This window comes from Garra rufa, chromosome 21 (assembly GCF_049309525.1).
Source record: "Garra rufa chromosome 21, GarRuf1.0, whole genome shotgun sequence".
Taxonomy (NCBI): domain Eukaryota; kingdom Metazoa; phylum Chordata; class Actinopteri; order Cypriniformes; family Cyprinidae; genus Garra; species Garra rufa.
The window spans coordinates 13073278-13096183 of record NC_133381.1 but is presented as its reverse complement, the minus strand read 5'-3'; the positions used below and the strand labels follow the sequence as shown (position 1 = coordinate 13096183).

At 34.1% G+C, this 22906-nt stretch overlaps 1 protein-coding gene across 17 annotated transcripts in view; it reads left to right on the top strand.

Moving 5' to 3' along the window:
- The window catches only part of nrxn3a (neurexin 3a), a 384050-nt gene that overhangs the window by 323544 nt on the left and 37600 nt on the right, over window positions 1-22906 (top strand). For all 17 annotated transcript variants that reach the window (XR_012341102.1, XR_012341101.1, XR_012341100.1 and 14 more), the window contains 2 exons: window positions 13696-13785; window positions 15819-16123. Coding sequence is in view for 14 of the 17 variants with exons in the window: in XM_073826841.1 (XP_073682942.1) it covers window positions 13696-13785; window positions 15819-16123 (395 nt within the window). In the remaining 3 variants the exon portion in view is untranslated. The remainder of the gene's footprint in view (window positions 1-13695; window positions 13786-15818; window positions 16124-22906) is intronic.

Genomic DNA, 22906 nt, shown 5'->3' with positions numbered 1-22906 from the left:
AAATGTTAAAGGGAAATGCAACAATGTCTATTATTTAGGCCGCGGCTGGCAACCTGGAGTTGAAAATCAGCACAATCTTCTTTCGTTCCCTTCACTTTACCATATAATGGACTTATGCAGTGGAAATGTAGTTTTGTAACTTACTGCAAGAGCCAGATAAGCAACTTCTTTTCAAGGAACTGTACCTTGGACTAACAACTGCAAGCCATAAGACGTTATATTTAGAAAACCGCAGATGCTAAGTCTAGTGAAGAATTATCTCACGTTGTCACTGATACGCTAACCGCATTCAAACACAAAGAGTATTGAATGGTGTTGCTCGAGATCTGTTTTAACCCTTTTCCAACAGGCGTTTAGAGCATTTCTGAGTATAATACAGCTGTTTAATTTAGAGGAACGTTGAAGATAATGGTTTTCAACAACTTTAGGTTTCCGTGCTGGCAGCATGTCACCTCACTGATGCTATGTCATCACGCTTATTTGTGCAGTATAATCGATTTAATGAGTTTTTGCTTTTAGAGGGTATTAAATAGAAGGAGGATTAATTCTTGTGCCGAATCTCATCCCTCACCCAGTGAACTTCTTTAGTAGCTCGGGTGAGATTTGTAGTTTAGTCCTTTGATTCCATCTCTGCTAGTCAGCCTCAGGTAAGATGAGGTCTTAAGCCTCACTGTGGTTCGTTCATATTCTTCTGCTATATATTAAAGCAACCCCACATTGTTATGTTATGGATGTTTAAATTGATCAGTATTGGTTGATATTGGATAATTAAATTTCTATTACCAATGGACCCTTTTCACAGGACTGTCATCAGAATCGTAAAATATTTAGATTAAAAAAAAAATGTATGTTCATTTATAACACTATACTATATATTTGAGCAAATGGGAACACAAAAAGTATATTTGTGTTGCTCTCCCATTCACTGGTCTCGAAGTTAACCCAACTATGAAGAATTAAAATCTTTTTATTTTAATAATCTGTAATTAAAATAAATTTGTAAATAAATAAACATGTAATTTTATATGCTTACATTATATTAACAACTGTTTATTTTTTTAATTTTAATCTTTTTTGTACATATTTTACATTTATTTTACATATATTTTTCTATATTTTTACACTGTACTACCTTTGCTATGATCTGACACTCATTCAATCTTTAAAAACATGAATAATTTAATAATCATTCAAAACTAATTAAAATAAATATAAAAAATGCATCTAATACATTATAGTGTTGATATGTCTAAAAGTCTGTCACTCAATAAAAAAAAATAATAAATGTGTTTTTTTTTTTACTCACAACTCTGACTTTTTACTCACAGTTTAGAGTTTCTTTTCTTCTCAGAATTGTGACATTTAAACTCATAATTGCAAGTTCTAAAGTCAGTATTGCAAAATATTAGAATTGAAAGATATAAACACACTTTTTTCTCAGAATTGTGAGCTTCAGTTGCCAATCAAAATTGATATAAACTCACAGTTTTGAGAACATGTCACTTTTTCTCCCCTCAGAATTGCATTTGTGTTTATATCTCATAGTCAGAACTGTGAATCACAAACTCGCATTTGCAAGAAAAATTCTGACTTTATTTCTCGCAATTGCGAATTTATATCCCGCCTTCCTTTAAAATACACAACCGAGTTATAATTTATATCATGCAATTCTGAAAAAAAACAGTCAGAATTACGAGATGCAAACTCACTAGTAGTGAGTCTAAAGTAGCATGGTATAATAGCCAAAAATACATTGTATGGGTCAAAATTATCAATTTTTCTTTTATGCCAAAAATCATTATTAAGTAAAAATCATGTTTGATGAAGATATTTTGTAAATTTCCAGCTGTAAATATATCAAAACTTAATTTTTGATTAGTAATATGCATTGCTAAGAACTTCATTTGGACAACTTTAAAGGCGATTTTCTCAATATTTAGATTTTTTTGCACTCTCAGGTACCAGATTTTCGCATAGTTGTATCTCGGCCAAATATTGTCCTAACAAACCATACATAAATGGAAAGTTTATTTACTCAGCTTTCAGATAGTGTATAAATCTCAGTTTCGAAAAATTGACCCTCATGGCTGGTTTTGTGGTCCAGGGTCACATTTTTTATTCAGTGGTGGAAACAGGCTTCCATAGATATGGCTACTATTTTGTAGTATTAGTTTTTAATTTATTTGTAACGTTATTTCTTATTTTATTTTGTTATAAAAGTATACTATTTTAATATTCTCACCCCTTTTTTTTTTGGTTTAACCAAAGAGCAAAGAAAATAACCTGCATGGTAGAGGCGAGGGAAACCGAAAAATCACCTTTTCCCTACCAAAATAGAGCAAGAGCAAATGGTATCAGTCTAAATCTTTATCACTCTGGCTGCAGCCCTAAACTGTCCCACACACCCCTGCAGTTTGGCAGGAAATGTCAGAGTGTGTCAATCAGACGGCAGCTTGATGCTATGTTCAAGAGACAAGCGTATTCGTGAGACAGGGGTTACGACAAGGAACACGGTGGGGATGTTATATCATTTTTGACACACGTGTACGCAATATGATGGCTCGACGATGTGTGTCCGTGTCCACATCTTTGTGTGTGTGTGTGTGTGTGTGTGTGTGTGTGTTGAGAAGAAGATGACTTCTTTCTTTATGGCTGTGCAGAGGCTTTTTGATGTCCCCGTAGCTGCTTTGGCAGTTCCAGGACCCAGGCTGGGTAATAGCGAATGACAGCAGGGAAAATGGTAGACGATTATGTGCGATGGGCGCTGCTATTCTGCTATAGCACTGACAGTGGTTCAGACCGCCATACTTCAGTCAAATCACCGTATCATTTTTGTACCATCAGCGAGGTTGGTAGAGATATTCAGTTCTCTCATTTTCCATCTTTTGTCGCACACCCTGCTGGAAACTGTTAGTCCAGGTTCACTTCATTCACCAGGATGCTCTTGATTTACACTACTAAAAAGTACTATTTTGACCTCGCATTTGTTTTTGTTTTATTGGTTAGATACAGTGTTTATTTATCTGATTTAATATTTCTTTAAAGTACAATCTATATTTAGTATGTCATGAAATTTATTTTGCATTTAAAGGCCCTAAAAAAGACACAATTGAGATATAAACTCACAATTGTGAGAAAAAGTATTTTAAAAAGTTTATATCTCGCAATTCTGACTTTATATCTCACAGTTGTGACTTTATAACTCGCAATTGCAAGTTTATATCACACAATTCTGAGAAAAAGTCAGAATTGCCTGTTAATATCTTGCAATTCTGACTTATTTTATTATAATTGTGAGTTTCTATCTCACAATTCTGACTTCATTTCTTATAATTGCAAGTTTATATTTCACAGTTCTGACTTTATTTCTCGCAATTCTGACTTTATAACTTACAATAGCGAGTTTATATCACAAAATTCTGAGAAAAGTTTAGAACTGCCTGTTTATATCTCACAATTCTGACATAATTTCTTAGAATTGCGACTTAATATCTCACAATTCTGACTTTATATCTCATAATTCTGACTTTATTTTTCACAAATTCTGACTTCCTTTCTCGCAATTCTGACTTTATTTCTCACAATTCTGACTTTATTTCTCGCAATTCTGACTTTATAACTTACAATAGCGAGTTCAATATCACAAAATTCTAAGGAAAGGTTAGAACTGCCTGTTTATATCTCACAATTCTGACTTTATTTTTAGCAAATTCTGACTTCATTTCTCGCAATTCTGACTTTATTTCTCGCAATTCTGACTTTATAACTTACAATAGCGAGTTCAATATCACGAAATTCTAAGGAAAGGTTAGAACTGCCTGTTTATATCTCACAATTCTGACTTTATTTTTAGCAAATTCTGACTTCATTTCTCGCAATTCTGACTTTATTTCTCGCAATTCTGACTTTATAACTTACAATAGCGAGTTCAATATCACGAAATTCTAAGGAAAGGTTAGAACTGCCTGTTTATATCTCACAATTCTGACTTTATTTTTAGCAAATTCTGACTTCATTTCTCGCAATTCTGACTTTATTTCTCGCAATTCTGACTTTATTTCTAACAATTCTGACTTTATTTCTCACAATTCTGACTTTATAACTTATAATAGCGAGTTCAATATCACGAAACTAAGGAAAGGTTAGAACTGCCTGTTTGTGTCTCACAAATCTGACTTTATTTTTTAGCAAATTCTGACTTCATTTCTCGCAATTCTGACTTTATTTCTCACAATTCTGACTTTATTTCTCACAATTCTGACTTTATTTCTCACAATTCTGACTTTATAACTTACAATAGCGAGTTCAATATCACAAAATTCTAAGGAAAGGTTAGAACTGCCTGTTTGTATCTCACAAATCTGACTTTATTTTTTAGCAAATTCTGACTTCATTTCTCGCAATTCTGACTTTATTTCTCACAATTCTGACTTTATAACTTACAATAGCGAGTTCAATATCACGAAATTCTAAGGAAAGGTTAGAACTGCCTGTTTATATCTCACAATTCTGTGAGATTAAACTCACATTTTTTTTATCAGTGGTGGAAACCAAAAGGCTTCTATAAATTTACTTTGAAATTGTTTTCACTCAGAAATTGCTGGTAAATTTCACAATTGCGGTGAAATGTTAAATTAAACGTAAAATTTTGAAGTAAAAAAAAACATATTGCAAATATCTTTTTTATTTAAACAATTGGGCAAATATTTTTTAATGTGAAACACAAACTTTCAACAATTAAAATATGTAATATATAATAAAATTTAATAATATTAATGATGATGATATAAATATCAAGTGAAATCCATTTATAAATATATAATATTATGACACTACTTTTGAAAGGTCATTTAAGTTCTTTGCCAGTCTTTTTGAATATGTTAAGTGTGAAGCCATTAGATGTATTTTTTCCTTCATAAATGGCAGTTACAGCACCCTATTACGTGTGATTGTGCAGAGATTGAGCTCACAGGTGTAATCATATGTGGTTACCACATGCTGTGTCATCCCTGTAGTTGCTGAAGCAAGCTCAGAAATGATGCTTTAGGGTCCCATGGTGCCCCGCTTCAGGAACACCATTTCAGTTCAATGACTTCTAAATCAGCAAGCACACATAACATGTCGCGCCACCTCGATGTTAATGTCTGGATGGCGTGCATGATGTTTTTGACTGAAAATCCTTGTTGTTTTGCTAACCTCTCTGTAAGGTTGCATATCCTTTCTTTTGTTAACGCATTATGGGGCTTTTTTCCCCTCTCGAGACTTATTTCTGATGCAGTAAATTGCAGTAAAAGAGCTCCACCTGCTCTGTCTGCTTTTGCTTGTTTCTATTATCCTCTGTTTATTTTGCAATCCTGTTTAATATGAATGAGTTTTTTTCCCTTTAGTGTGACTCACGTCAGATGACCAGAAATGTTTTTCTTTCTTTCCTCGAGCGTGTCTTACCAGAAGGCAGTTCGCAAGTCCTCAGAAACCTCATGTTAAAATAGAAAAAAAATGTTATCGAGCATCTCAGAAGCAACATAGCATCTACAAAGACCTGACCATCTCCTGTAATCTGATCGAGTCTCGTAGCAGTGAGCGGCACACATTTCACGATAAGCGATCCTTCGTCTCTTCTGGAGTGTGGATGGAGCCGGGCGGCTCGACTGCAACGCGAGAAGACAATTATCTCTCAAAACAAAAAGACAAGATTGCATTTTTGACAAAGAAGGAACCTTTTATCACAAAAAAGATTCAAGACAGGGTTCGTGTGTGCGAAACAGATACTTGTGCATCCTATGAGCCAAATACAATTACTCCTATCAAAAACAAAATCTGTTGCCCTTATAAATCTCTCCAGAGGGGGAGAGAGATAAGCTTTCAATATGAGCTGTCTTTCTAATCCCACGATTAAATGAAACCACCAAGGATGGTCGGATAAACGTTCCCACTCTCATTGTCTCCTCAGATACTGAGGGACGATCCTCCGGAGTCACATTTCTTATTTGGGGATGTGTTTGGAGCGAGATAATGTGCAGAAAGACTCTTGCGATTGAGATACAAGCCAAGTGTAAGAAGAGTGCTCAGGGAGAGAGTGCAGAAAAGGCTGGAGAGGGAGAATTAGACAGAGGCTGGAGAGACGGCTCGACTGTTTTAAATTTCAAAATTTCTCCTTGTCAAAGTTAAAGGTGTATTAAGTGTGGACAGAGTGACATATTTAGTTCATGCAGGAGACCGCAGATTTCATCTTTCAGTGCTCATTTAGCTTTGGCTTGAAATGATGAAATGATGCTTCAAGTACTGCTATACCCCATTTTGTGGGAGAAAGTCAACATGCAACCCTTTTTACTTCCATAATGTAATGTATTTCTGAAAGAAACATGATATTTAGTATGCACATATAATCCAAAAGTAGACACGATTTAATGTTGATTTTAATTTAATTCATTTTTCAAATTTACTGCTGTGCGACCAAAAAGTATTTTGTTACTGTCAAAATTGTTTTATTTCAGTGTTATGTTAGTTCTGTTATGTATTAATATTTAGAATTAGCTTTTATTTTTATATTGTTTTATACAGTTTTAATTTTAATTTAATGTGCTAATCAAATATGCTTTTGTCATTATTATTACATTTTGGATTTTTACAAGTATTTCTATTTATCTATATAAATATAATAATGTAATTCAAAAGTAGACTTGATTTCATGTTGATTTTAATTTAATCCACATTTCCAACTTTATTGTACATACTACTGTGTGACCAAATTGTAAAGTTCTAATGTAATATTTATTATATTTAGAATTATTTTTTTATTTTTATATTTTCAGTTTTAATTCTAATTTTAGTAATTATGTTATGTTCTTTTGTCATTATTAGTCATTTTTAGACTAAGATTTACAAATAATTAAATGTATCTATATACAAAATAATTCAAATATACTAATATAATTCACATTTTCAAATTTATTGCACATTTCCAAATTTATTACAATTATTTTAATTATTTAATTTTTATTTTAGTTTTAGTTATTGGTATATAATGTGCTTTTGTCATTATTACTAATTCAAAAAGTGAAAAAAAAAAATTCTAACTCAAAAAGTGTGACCAAAAAATATTATGGTGCTATCAAAATTGGTGGTATTTTTTGATAAAGCAATTTTTTTTCAATGTTATTTAAGTACTAATATTTATTATATTTATAATTAGCTTTTATGTTTATATTTACAGTTTTCATTTTCATTCAAGTTTAGTTTTAGTTATTGGTATGTTATGTGCTTTTGTTATTATTATGAATTTTTAAAAATATTTATATTTATATAAATACGATTCAAATATAACAATATTCAAAAATAGACTCAATTTCATGTTGATTTTAATATAATTCACATTTCCAGAGTTATTGTACTTATATATAAATATTAGGGTGCTAATGATTTAATTGACATTTCCAGATTTACTGCTGTGTGACCAAAAATCATTATGGTGCTGTCAAAAATGATGGTATTATTTGATAATACAAGTTTCATTTCAATGTTATTTAAGTGCTTCTATAGTATTTATTAATATTTAGAATTAGCCTTTTTTAATATTTCTTAAGAATATTTCATTTTAATTTTAATTCAAGTTTAGTTGCAGTAATTATGTGCTTTTGGTATTATTATACATTTTTAGATTTTTAAAAATATTTATTTTTATTTTTATTTCAGTGAGTAATTTTAGTACTTAGACATTGTATTGCAGTTACTTGCCAAGTTGCCAACATTTACAGTTTTTATTTAAGTTGTTACTCTAAAATTCAGATTTTATTTAATTTCAGCTTTATTTAATAGGATCCTGTGGTAAAGAATGCTATGGTATGGTATAGTATATATATTTTCGGTAACACTTTACAATAAGGTTCATTAGTTAAACATTAGTTAATGTATTAACTAACATGAACTAACCATGAGCAATACATTTGTTACTGTATTTACTAATCTTTATTAACGTTAGTTAACGGAAATACAGTTGTTCATTGTTTGTTCATGTTAGTTCACACTGCATTAACTAATGTTAACAAAATTTTAATAATGTATTAGTAAATGTTGAAATTAACATTAACAAAGGTTAATAAATGCTGTATAAGTCCAGTTCATTATTAGTTCATGTTAACTAATATGGTAAACTAATGTTAACTAATGAACCTTATTGTAAAGTGTTACCATATTTTCCAAGATACCACTTTAAAAAATCGTGGCAGTACCACAGCGCTTTTCTGTAAGTAGATCAGGTCCCTAAAACTCATTTTTTGCCTTTTTGCCTTCTCTCAATGATTTTTCCCAACAAAAGACACAAAATAGCAATAATTTGTCACTGTGAAACACAACACAGTAGTGTTTATGAGGATTTTTTTTTTTTTTTTTTTTTTGGTGCTCAAATAGTACTTGGCAAGGCCGACGGTTTCATGCAATAAGCTATATTTGTTTTCAGCGAGACGGCAATGGCGCCCCGTAGCAATTTATCACTCGGTGGCGAGAACAACTGCACACAACACTGCTGGATTACAAAGGGGAGAATGTTCACTATCACATGGTTGTTCTCATGAATTATTTTGAGTTGTTGTTATTAGCAGGCTTTTCCACAGAGAGCGAGCCGCACTTATCACGTCTAATTATACAAAAATGTAACAATTTCTATGAAATACCTCATACATTTTAAATGTGGCAGCAGTCTAGGGTTTCTCTGGCGCGCACCCGTGCTACCGCAGAGCCATTAAGGGTTCCTCTAATTTAGAATTAAAGGAAATTAAAATGCACAGATATCTCACATTCTTGTATGTGTTTGTGAAACTTAATCACAGTAGGAGGAAAACGCCCCCGCAGCGTGTGATCCTGTGCCATGTTAACACCTCCTAGTGCTGTTTCATTTTCAAAGAGCCTTTCATGTTCTCAGGAGTGAGAAAAGGTGTCATGCCCTCTGTACTGCTGGATCAAAGCAGCACAAATCCACAAATGACTGTGAACCAGGCAGTCCTCCATCCCTAACCCCACTGTCCCCAAAAAAACTACAACAAAGCTCCTAAAATATTTTACATTTTTTGCTTTTCAATATAAAATCATTTGGTTTATGTAATGCTTAGATAGGCATGAAAAGAAGAGAAGAAAACAGAATTGGGGCACAACTCAGGCTGAGCTTGAGCCTTCATCTCACACAACATAGTTCAACTCATCTGTTTATTTCTTCTGCGCACCACTGAAGAGATTTTAAAATATATCTCAGTGTTTTTAGTATTATTGCAGTGTTATTTTAGTAATATTTATATACAATACTAGGATATTTTGAATCATTATCCTTTTTAAATATAACCTATTACTTAATTTATAAATATTTAGTATAATATTTTATATATTTAGTATAATTCGTAATTATTTACAGTCGAGGTCAAAAGTTTACACCCCCCTTTCAGTTCATGAGTCTCTTGTTTTTCCTGAACAATTACACTGCCAGCTGTTCTTCAGAAAAATCCTTCAGGTCCCACAAATTCTTTGGTTTTCCAGCATTTTTCTGTATTTGGACTCTTTCCAACAACGCCTGTGTGACTTTAAGATCCATCTTTTCACACTGAGGACAACTGAGGGACTCATATGCAACTATTACAAAAGGTTCAAACGCTCACTGATGCTCCAGAAAGAAAAACGATGCATTAAAAGCCAGGGGTGAAAACTTTTGAACAGATTGGAAATGTGTAAATTTTTCTTATTTTGCTTAAATATCATATGGTTTTCATTTTGTACTGCCCTTCAGAGGCTATAGAAGATAGTTACACATTTTCCAGAAGTGTTAGTAAGTTAAATTTACCCTGATCTTCAAATTCAAAATGTAATTTTTATAAATTCAACTATTATTTAATCTTGTAAACATATTTTACGTAAAATATCTTATTCAGGTCAGTACTAAATAAAAAATAACACGCATTTTGTATGATCCCTCTTATTTTGGTAAATTAATTAACATTTTACAGTTTCTGAAAGGGGGATGTAAACGTTTGACCTCAACTGTGGTATATATAATACGTTTAGTAATTTTAGTAATTAAATTAAAGTAGTATTAATTTTTAGTAATTAGTAAAATTAGTATACACTTGTAAATTTTAAAGATTTTTTTTATGATTTAGTATTTATATTGTATTTTGTTAATTTGTTTTAGAAATATTTTTTGTCTGTTATTTTTGTTGTATAAATGTATTTATTTTTGTTTTTTGGACCCCATTTACTTTTATTGTTTCATCAATACATTCTTCAAAAGGAAACTCATACAGGTTTGAAAACAACATGCGGGCGAGTACATGCTGACAGTAATCTCTGGATGAAATATTCTTATAAACTCTCTGTATATGAGGTTTTATTTGTAGAACCCAGGTTTATGATGTCTATAACAGAGCCAGAGCTCTGGATGAGCCTATCTTTAATGAGTTTCCACCATCAGACTACCCTGTAGTGCCACCACTAACACCTTAGCCGAGCTTAGAATGATAGCAGTTGACATTGCCTCTATTGAGGATCTATTTAGAGCACAACGCATTCTTTACCAGGGTAAAACTGAATTTGGGACTTGGGAATATAATAGGAGAGAATGGGGAAAAACCATGTGTGGTACGTGTAAATTTGAGAGAGGTCATGGCCTCAGTTGGCTGTACTCCCTCTTTCCGCTGATAATAAGCATCCCATTCGTTCTCTCCATCTGCTCTCTTCTTGTCCCACTGCCCTCCCACACATCCACTGCTAGAGTCCCTTGCTAGCCACCTGCAACATCTGTCTGCGGTGCCGCCACATGGATAACTGTCTGTACTTGTAACGCAAGGTTTGCAGGTTAGGTCACATGGGTGGGTTTAACTGGGGTTACTCTGTTAGTGGCACGATAAAAGCATAATTCAGCTAAAAATGCAAATTCTGTCATTTACTCTAGGGCTGCAGTATAGTGGATAAAACTGTCCTTTTAATCATTTTAATTTTGCAATAAATATTGTGATATTCAAAAATACAGGAGTTATCTGTTAGTAAAAAAAGTAAATAAAAATAATCCGTTTTATTTTTTATTTTCTGTTTTGATTTTCATTTTAAGGTTAAGTCATTTTGTTGCTTTAGTTTTTATTTATAGTATTTGTTGTTGTTTAATTTAGTGCGTCAAGTTATTTTCTTCAATTTTTGATTTTTATTAACTTATATTTTCATTTTTATTTTCGTTTTTATGGTTTTAGTTTAAATTTTGGTTTAAGTTTTAGTTAACTACAGTAATTAATGTCTTATTTTTTATAAACATTTAGGCTTTTTAGGATTTTATTTTATTTTTAGCACATCAAGTTATTTTCTTTGATTTTTGATTTTCATTCAACTTTTATTTTATGTTTAATTTATTTTTATGGTTTTAGTTTTAACTAATTTTAGTTAACTATAGTAACTATGTATAGTACACTGTAAAATTACAGTACTGATATTTATGTCTTAATTAATTTTAGTACATCAGGATTTTGTCTGATTTTTGATTTTGACTTTTATTTTCATTTTAATTTTAATTTTATTTATTTTTTATGGTTTTAGTTTTAATTTCATTTGGAGTTTTAGTTATTACTTTATTAACTATGTGTAATATACTGTAAAATTACAATACTTATGTTTATGTCTTATTTGTTTTTACATCAACTTATTTTCTTAGATCTTTTTTTATGGTTTGTTTAAATGTTATTTAAAGTTTTAGTTAACTACAGTAACTGTGTAATACATTGTAAAATTACAATACTGATATTTCTGTCTTAATTTAATTAATGTCTTAATGTTTTTATTTTAGAAAAATCGTCAGGCTTTTTTATTTTTATCAAGTAATTTTCTTCAAATTTAGATTTTTATTCAACTTTAATTTTTATTCCTTTTTTTAATATTTGATTTTATTCATTTTATTGTTTTTGGATGGTTTTAGTTTGAATTCACTTGAAGTTATAGTTAATACTGATACACACACACACACATATATATATATATATATATATATATGTATATGTATGTGTATATGTCTTAATGTAAATGCTGTCTTGTTTTACATTTAAGCATTAGGTTGTTTTTTATTTAATTTTTTACTTTTTGGTACATCAAGTTATTTTTACAGATTTTTGATTTTCATTCAACTTTTATTTATTTTATTTTATCTTATTTTTTTATTAATTTTTATCGTTTGTTTACATTTTTTCTTATTTTTTATAAACATTTAACATTTTATTTTATTTTTAGTAAGTTATTTTCTACGATTTTGAATTTTTATTAAACTTTTATTTTATATTTTATTTATTTTTATGGTTTTAGTTCTAATTTCATTTGAAATTTTAGTTAACTAAAGTAACTATCTATAGTACACTGTCAAATTAATTAATGTCTTATTTTTATATAACATTTAACCATCTGTTTTTTGTGTGTGTGTGTGTGTGTGTGTGTGTGTGTGTGTGTGTGATGGATTGCCAGCAAATAAATATATTTATAACACATATTTGTTTTCACTATCGCATTAAGTCATATCACAGCATATTATATTCCAATATATCGAGCAGCTCTAATGTATTTGTTTTTCCAACCCTGTGTGACTTTCTGTCTTCTGCGTAACATGAAAGAAGATACAGTTCCTAGTAGACTTGTCTCAGAACTCATTCTTCCCTTTTTGTGAAACAAATCTTAAACTTTTGTTGTGTTTTGTTGACGGTTCATCTCAGAGGCTACCTCAGAGCGTTTGGGCCTTAGATGTGTGTGACTCGAATTCCTGGGTTTTGAGGGTATTGGTTGCACTTCCTGCTGTCTGAAGACAGCTCTGCCAATGATGGAGGCTCCCTTTAGGCTGGCCCCCTGGTACACCCCTCCTCGGAGTCCTGAAATTTGGCTCACACAACATCCAGCAGTTTCGTGCCACCCTTAGCACTCCAAGTCATTGTTGAAACAGCACGACGCTGCGGCCCCCTGTCCTCAAAAGACATCCAGAACCCCCTCTGATCAGCTTCCCGCTGCGTCTCCACGAGCCCACGATCGCATGGAATATCAGCACGGCTCTATGGGCTTGCCATTAAAACAAACATCCCCTGACGGATCTCGTGAGTGGAGTCCCATCGGTACCAGCTCATTCATCAAACATGATTTCACAACTATATAATTTCCGTGGCTTTGGAAAAGAGAAGCAGCTGCTGTCTAGTTCTTGTATGTCAATGCTGCTGTATGATTATGACTATTGATGTGGTTTTCTGTGTGAAAAATTGTAAATATTGACCGGCATCATTAGCAATCAGCAGATAAATGTGTATATAATTATAAGTATGCGAAGCATGAAAAAGTGTATGCTATCATCTTTTGATGGATAGATGGATTGACCGCAGGCAGCTAATCTGCTGGCATTCATTGCGCATCTCTTACAGATGAACCAAATTTATTCTAAATATGTTTTTATCAACTCTGGTGATGATTGATTTAATAACAAGAGAAGATGGAGTAGACACGCAGTTTAAATAGTGTTTCATTACTGGAGGAAAAAAAGAAAATTAACTATGAACACAAGCTTTCAAAAAAACATAAATTTACATGACTAAACTCTTCTAAAAGTGTTTAAATAACTTATAATATAAAATCTTGACAGAAAGTGTAATTATGAGTGATTATTGATTCTTATTATTGATTCTTAAAGATGTCTTTTAAACTTCCAAGGTAACAGCGATAATGAGAGAATTCAAATGGCCAATAAGAAAATTCCTTTCAAATATGCCCGGCCCGTAGAGGAATGGCTTCAGGAGAAAGGTAACTTCCTCCTTTTTAATTTATTTTAATTTATTGTTTTATTTTAATATATATAGACTTTACCATTTTTAGCTAAATGTTTTATTTATAATAAGATAAATAATTATATTGTATATTCTGTTGCACCCATCACATTTTTCCTTTTCTTTTGCCTTTTCAATGCTCACTGATCTTTGTGTTGATCTAAAAGTCAGACTAAATAATACATGCATTGTTTAAAGATTCAATATTGGCCTAGTAAACCTTTAACCTAGTAAACATTAAAACAAATTAACATGAACATAAATTCCACTTGAATTTCTGGCTGATATAAAGGAAGGTGGACAGACAAGAGCTGTTACAGGCAGCAGCTTGTGGATGCACAGGAAGCATCATCCGAGAAAAGAAAAAAGAAAAAAAAAGCCTGATGATTATTGTTTCAGACATTAATTACATATCATCAGGAGCCCTCCTCATTATAATCACTGAAATTACTCATGAAAGTTTTTTTTTTTTTTATTATAATCATGAAGTGATGATTTCTGGACTCATTTAAACCAGAAATTGTTTATTTATTTACTTCATTTTTTCTGAATTGTTATGATCTGTGTCAAGCTGCAAAGCATTTATTCTCAACCACAGGATATTTTCTCTACTATTTTCACTGATTCTTGAGACATATGACAAAACATGTTTGAAAATGTTTCACCTGTCATTAATTTTGAAAATAGCAACAATTCTACATTAATATTCATCAGAGATGATTGCTAGAATGTTCTCAGCACAAATGAATCATATTCAAAATATTCTTAAAGGGATAGTTCACCCAGAAATTCAAATTTGATGTTTATCTGTTTACCCCCAGGGCATCCAAGATGTAGGTGACTTTGTTTCTTCAGTAGAACACAAACAAAGATGTTTAACTCAGACTGTTGCAGTCTCTCAGTCATGTAATGGGAGTCATGCTCTATGGCTTTGAGAGTCAAAAAAACATACACAGGCAAAACTAAATTAAACCCTGCGGCTCGTGACGATACATTGAGGTCTTAACACACCAAACAATTGGTCTGTGCAAGAAACTGAACAGTATTTATATCATTTTTTACCTCTGATCCACCGCAACGTCCAACGTGCGACGAAGAGCAAGCAACCATAACTTTAGTCGATCAGGCTGGAAGTTGGAAAGTTGGAAGTTGGTAAAAAGTTGGAAGTTGGTAAAAAGTCAACACTCTCGGCTCTTGTGAACGCTCTCAGGACTGTTGGACATTGTGGTGGGTCAGAGGTAAAAAATGATATAAATACTGTTCAGTTTCTTGCACAGACCAATTGTTTGGTGTCTTAGGACCTCAATGTACCATCACAAGCCGCAGGGTTTAATTTGGTTTTGTTTGTGTATATTTTTTTGACTCTCAAAGCCATTATATGACTGACAGACTGCAACAGTTTGAGTTAAAACTCTTTGTTTGTGTTCTACTGAAGAAACAAAGATAAACGTCACATTTAATTTTTTTGGGTGAACTATCCCTTCAAATACAATGTTAAATACATTTTACTGTTTCAAAATGTATCCAAAATATTATTTGGTACATAAACATGTATTTATATTTATATATTTATTTATGTCCCACGAATCAGTGTTTTTTTTTTTAGTGACCTTTTTCAGTCTTTTTACAGTAAGATTATTTCAGAAGGCATTCATTTGCCAGTCATTTTGTTTTTAATGATATGGGTGATCTCTTCTCAAAGAGACTATTATAGTAAAACTTACTGCAGCCATCATGAGCTTGTAGCTAGACTCATTCAGGGAGACATAATGGCTCTGGTTTATAGTCTGGCCCTCCAAATGTTTACGACGTGTCTCATGGTAGTATAACCCTGAGCATTTCGGAAGAAAATTAAGCCATAGTGATCCAGCACAACCATCTAAGTCATTGTACTTTGGTTGGCTAGGTTAAGTGCCCAAAACAGCCATGAATCTTGTTGCTGAACAAGACATTTTGTGCTTTTACCGAGCCATAACCAAGAAATGTTCTGGATCTTTCTTGCATCCTCAGGGCGGCAGTTAACGATATTCAACACCCAGGCCACGATAACAATTGGTGGTTCAGACCGCAAGAGGCCATTTCAGGGCCAGCTCTCTGGACTCTACTACAACGGCCTCAAAGTGCTCAACATGGCGGCTCAGGGCAACCCAAACATCAAAATCAATGGCAGCGTCCGCCTGGTGGGGGAGGTTCCCTCTGCAGGTTCAGCCAGAACCACGGCCCTCCCGCCGGAGATGTCCACCACCTTTATCGAGACCACCACCACCATGTCCACCACCACCACGAGAAAACACCGCACTCCACCTACAATACAGGTACGACCCCAGACACCCAAGCAGAAATTTGAAGACTTCATGGGGACCTTTTATATAAATTGCTGAGACTAGTATTAAGTTAGTCAGCTTTTTTTAGTTTGAAGGCCCGCTCACAATAATAATGATAACTATAAAGAGAGCTATAAAAATAATGAGACATGGGAGCGTCCAGCATAAAGTAAGTAAGGCGGAAGTAAGCCTATGGATGAGAATTCCGGTTCATTAGCGGCTGTAGGGAAATAATGAGATGAACAACAACGTGCAATAAACCGTAAAACTGTTTGCACTACAAACCAGTGTGCTCATAATTAAGATAATACATTGAAATAATATGGTAAGACACACCAATTTGCAATATCAAGCAGCAAAATTAATTATTTTGTACAGCTAAAAATAGCTGGAGGCGGATGAGACCAGAAGCCAGACCCATAAAATTTACAAATGGCCGCACTCACTCTTACGGAAAAAAAGGTGGATACTGTTTTAGATATTCACAAGCTTCGTTGGCATTAAAATCATTGGTGACAAAAGACATTGTAAGTTTTGTTTCCTAGAGTGTCAGGGAAAGTTATTTCTAAAAAAGTAATGCATTACAAAATTGCATTACTCCATAAAAAAGGTAACTTATTGTGTTAGTTACTTTTTATGGAAAGTAATGCATAATGTTACTTTTAGATTACTTTTTGTCACCTGGGCTGGTCTTGCCTATTCATTTTTAATCACAAAAAACCCAAAAGTTACATTTTTGCTAACTGTAAAAACACTTTCACATGAAAAATTAAATTAATAAGCCTCAGGCTGAAGGAAGTGCCTCTGGTCTACACCTCACTCCCAATTTCTCTCAACACGGGAGAGGTGCCAGTGCGTAAATGGGAAAACAAAAGTTGCATATTTAAAAAAGTAACTCAGATATTTGTTGTAAATTTAAAAGTAATGCGTTACTGTACTAGTTACTTGAAAAAGTAATCTGATTATGTGACTTGCATTACTTGTAATGCGTTACTCCCCGACACTGTAGGTAAATACACAACTCATTCAATCCTCTTGTTGTTTTCTGTTTTATGAAATATTTGTTACACAACAGATGATAAAATTCTATTTGAAAACATTCAAGCTTTTTAAAGTTGAGTGAATTCTGATAAGCTCAAAGTTTTTGTTATCAACTGGGGAATAAATTGTTCTGAAAGTCATTCCAACAATATTGTTTCTTTGTTTTCTTATCACTATACTTTGATTTATAGTTATGTTGTGAAATTTTTATCTTTATCATAATCATTATAGTAATAGTCCTTTATGTTGAAAGGGTCTTAAAGGGTTAGTTCACCCAAAAATGCATGGTACTCTCATGAACACCCGTTGACTGACACAAAAGAGAAAAAAATGTTGAATAAATTGTTATTTTTGTTTTCCTTGAGCACAAAAAATATTCTCGTAGCTTCATAAAATTAAGGTTGAACCACTGAGGTCACATGGACTATTTTAACAATGTCCTTACTACATTTGTGGGTCTTGAATCTGGTAGTTGCATTGCTGTCTATGCAGGGTCAGAAAGCTCCTGGATTTCATTGAAAATATCTTAATTTGTGTTCCAAATACAAATACAAATGATAGTCTTATGGGTTTGAAACGACATGAGGGTGAGTGATTATAACAGAATTTTTATTTTTGGGTGAACTGTTACTTTAAGACTGATCATATTTTTTTTTTTTTTGTCAGTTGCATAAAAACTTAGATTGCTCTAATAAGTGATTAAGTAACTAAATTGATATAAAATCAATTGTTAATTATTGCATATTTGTAATATATCATATCATTTTTATACTTTTGTAGAATGTTTTTAATTTTTGTTATAGTTATTGTCCTTGAAGTGAACGGGCCTTATGACTGATTTTAACTTGTTAAGTCATTAAGTTGTGTTCCTAGACAGATTTTTCCCTCCTAGCTGGTCAGACTAATTTTTCAGACCCGATTTTAACATAATGCTGTATTTATGCGACTGGCATGTGTTTTTGCATATGTGCCTACATCTCCTCATCATTTCTGATTTGGGAACTGCACCACAAATAATGTCTGGCCCAGATTTACAATTCAAATAAATGAGGACACAAATTTGTTGCAACACAACATGGAAAATAAATCTCCGGAATGGATTTTTGGGAGGTTTTCTGCACAGCTACACCTTCCATTCTGCAGAACGTCTCAGTGCTGCTGACAGCGTTCTCCTTAATTTATTACACTCTCAGTTTGGTCCAATGATTTCCACTATGCTTATTTGTCAAGCTTAGACCTATTTCTTCGGCTTTGAGTTTGCAAATGCAAATTTAACTGTGGCATTGAAATGAGAAAGTGATTGGACCGCACCCAGGTCATGTATGTCAAACATGTGGACAGGGTAAACACACTGCAACAACAACACGTTGTGTCTGTGTGGGATGTCAAATTATCAATATGCAAAGCAGAGGCTTTTGTTTCATTTAGGAGAAGTCACTCAACCAGGTGCGCCTGAATGATTTTCCAACAGTATGCAAACAACTTGCTTCAGTTAACGTGAGTGCAAGCGGTGTCCACGGCTTAATTTTATTAAGGTCGAGAGCCTCTCTGACACATGTTTGTTTTTATGTTTTTCATAACCTGAGAGAATTGTTTTTAATTCTCCACATCCTTTAGATAAAGACACGAGAGCTAGCGAACAAAGCCTCATCCGAACACTCTTGACAACCAAACAGAGTGCCACCCACATAAAGTTTGACCGGGAGCCAATAAAACACTGTGGTTTGGCGAAATGCGATTAGACTGGCCATTTCATAGGCATCCTGGTACAAATTGAGCTGGTGGAAGTGATATTAAAGCCATCAGTCTCCTCTGTGTCTGAGACACATTTTGGCAAGAGACATTTGTAATCGTGAAGCCCCCACAGTTGACCGCATGAAGAAACTTTGCGACTGACTAATGCTTAGAGAATTGGTGTTACAAATGTCTTCTTCCTAGTCTGTGCATTTGTTGAATTGAAATGCGTCATTTTGGTTAAGTAATTAGATTTGTCGAAAATCAATTGTTAATTGACTCATAATTGAAAGAAAATGTGAAAATGTTTGTTCATTCATTAGTTTACTTTTTTTAATTGATCTGAGGATCAGAATCAGAATCAGAATGAGCTTTATTGCCAGGTATGTTTACACATACTAGGAATTTGTTTTTGTGACAGAGCTCCACAGTGCTACAGAATGACAGTGACAAGACGATACATATTATAAAAAGAACAATATACAAGACAGACAATGTGCAAAAATAGCAAAGACATTTGAATGGAAGTAAGTATGTGCTTTAAATAAATAACGGAAAAATGAATAAAGAGTGTATAGTGTTGTATGTTCCACGATCAAGTGTTCATGAGATGGATTGCCTGAGGAAAGAAACTGTTTCGGTGTCTGGTCGTTCTAGTGCTTAGTGCTCTGTAGCGCCAACCGGATGGTAACAGTTCAAAAAGCGAGTGTGCTGGATGTGAGGGGTCCAGAGTAATTTTGGCAGCCCTTTTTCGTACTCTGGATAAGTAGAGATCTTGAAGGGTAGGGAGGGTTGTACCAATGATTCGTTCAGCAGTCCGGACTATTCGACGTAGTCTTCTGAGATCAGAATTGGTAGCTGAGCTGAACCAGATGGTAATTGAAGTGCAGAGGACGGATTCAATAATGGCAAAGTAAAACTGTTTCAGCAGTTCCTGTGGCAGGTTGAGCTTCCTCAGCTGGCGGAGAAAGTACAGCCTCTGCTGGGCCTTTTTCACAATGGTGTCTATGTGAATGTCCCACTTCAGGTCCTGTGAGATGGTATTGCCAAGGAACCTGAATGACTCCACTGTGTTTACGGTGCTGTTCATGATGGTGAGTGGGGGGAGAGCAGGGTTTTTTTATCCTGAAGTCTATGATCATCTCCACAGTTTTGAGCGTGTTGAGCTCCAGGTTGTTATGACTGCACCAGACAGCCAGCTCTTTTACCTCCTGTCTGTAAGCAGACTCGTCACCGTCCTGAATGAGGCCGATAAGTGTGGTGTCGTCTGCAAACTTCAGGAGCTTGACAGAGGGGTCTTTGGAGGTACAGTCATTGGTGTACAGGGAGAAGAGCAGTGGGGAGAGGACACAGCCCTGAGGGGCGCCAGTGCCGATAGTACGGGTGCTGGATGAGAATTTTCCCAGCCTCACTAGCTGCTGCCTGTCTGTCAGGAAGCTGTTGATCCACTGACAGACTGACGTGGGCACAGAGAGCTGAGTTAGTTTGGGCAGGAGGAGGTTTGGGATGATACTGTTGAAGGCTGAACAGGATCCTTGCGGAAGTCCCTGATTTGTCCAGATGCTGCAGTATGAAATGTAGACTCATGTTCACTGCATCATCTACAGACCTGTTTGCTCGATAAGCAAACTGCAGGGGGTCCAGTAAGGGTCCGGTGATGACCTTCAGATAAGCCAGAACCAGTTTTTCAAACGACTTCATGACGACAGATGTTAGCGCCACAGGTCTGTAGTCGTTAAGTCCTGTTATTTTGGGGTTTTTTGGAATGGGGATGATTTCCGAGCGTTTCAGAGAGGCGGGGACTTCACACAACTCCAAAGACCTATTGAAGATCTGTGAGAAAATGGGGGCCAGCTGGTCAGCACAGGTTTTCAGACAGGTTGGTGTCACACCGTCAGGGCCTGGTGCCTTTCTTCTTTTGTTCTTTTTGAAGACCTTGCGCACCTCATCTTCACTGATTTGAATGGGAGTTGCAGGAGTGGGGGAGAGGGGTGATGTTGGAGGTGTAAATGGTGTTTTTTCAAACCTACAATAGAACTCGTTCAGATTGTCTGCCAGTTGCTGATTCTGCATAGTGCTGGGGGATGATGTCTTGTAATTGGTGATGTGTTTTAGACCTTTCCACACTGATGAAGAGTCACTGGAATGAAATTGGTTCCTTATCTTTTCGGAATAATTTCTCTTTGCCACTTTGATCTCCTTTTCCAGTGTGTTTTCCTGAGTAGCATCTGAGTAGAAATAACATGTTTCCATCGTGTGGAACCACTGTCTATGATTTAATCATGTTCAGTCAAAGGCTTATAATAACATACTAGCAAGCTAAATATAACTTATTTAAGCAATTTTTTTATTGTGTGGTAACCGTTTTATAAAAGCATTAAGGTACGAGAGGCCGTGCTGTATCATGAATAAATCATGGCTGAAGGGCGTTGTTAGGCACGACGCGAAGCGTCTTTTATAAAACGGTTACCACACAATAAAAATATTAAAATCAAAAATATATATTAATTTATATATATTAAGTTGTACGTTTTCATAAAGTAAAATCATTAACTGTCTTCCGCTGTAAAAAGTAGTCCCTAACTGCTGCAGCTGTGTTTACGTTGCTATGGGTGGTTGCTAAGGGGGTTCAATGATACACAAAACCGTTGAGTGAAGCGGTCATAGCAGTGTCGTATCATGAATACGACACAGCTGCTGACCAATCAGAATTGAGGAATGGAACTAACCGTTTTATAATTTTGCACATATTATGTTAGATGTTGGGAATCTAATGATGATGCACATGCTAGACAGTTTATCACAGTGCTAACTCACTCAAAAACATCAACATAGCAAAAAGTATTTCAAAAAATGACTTACTAGACTATCAAACGTTAACAAGTCTCTCTGTTTTCTCATCTTGCTGAAAAAATCATAAATTAACACTTTATTTCAACATTTACTCTCCCTGTCTAGCTCTGTGGAAAGTGTATAATTTTGAGCTTCTTCATTGAAACCTTCTTTCAAAATGAAAACATTGAGGAAAAGTAATGTTTCAAATCAGTAGCATGATGCAATCTTGTTTAAACAAGAAGCATGTTATTTGTTATATAAAGTTAACAGCATCAAAAAAGCATTTTTGAGTGCATTTATATAACCGTTTCACTGATTCATTCATTGATCAGTTATTTTATACAGTTTTTTTATTTTTGTTCAATCCTGTTATTGTGTGGTTTCAAGGGATATTTGACTTCATATATAAGAGATTAGAAATGTCTCCATTTCAAGGTTTTTATGTCATAGAACAGTGTTGTAAAGCAGTAATTTACCATTGCTTGTGCTTTAGTGTTACAACACTTTTTTATTTGTGCTGGTTTGACTGAGCAGTAAAACAGACGCAAATCAAGCATAGTGTTAGTTCTGGCAAGTCTTGCATTTGCTGTCTCTCAGTTGATCCACGTCTAACTATAGGAATATTCCAAAAAAAAAATAAAGATTTGTTTCCCCTTTCAGTGAACAGTTCCTAAAAGAGCCATTTTGAAGAACATTTTAAAAATCTAAAAAACCTTTAATAAACAACCTTTTCTGCATTTGAAAGGTTCCATGAATGTTCAAGGTTCTTGACAGAACCACTGATGCCATTAAAGAACTTGTATTTTTAAGAGTGTACAACACATATCATAACATTCCTATATAAGGTCTATTCAGTATTACTCGACAGCTTTATCACTTGCTCAGAAGCAAATAACCCTTCTCCATCCCCAGCTCCACCTTTCGTCACAGTTAGGACTTGGCTTTCTGATATTCTTCGAATCCTGAATCTGCCGCCTCTCAGTTGATCCACGTCTATCTATAGGAAGACAACAACTATTATGACATTTTTATATAAAGTCTATTCAGCAGCTTTATCACTTGCAAAGGAGCAAATTACCCTCCTCCATCCCCAGTTCCACATTTTGTCACAGTTAGGACTTGGCTTTCTGATATTCTTTGAATCCCGAATCTCAGTTGATCCAC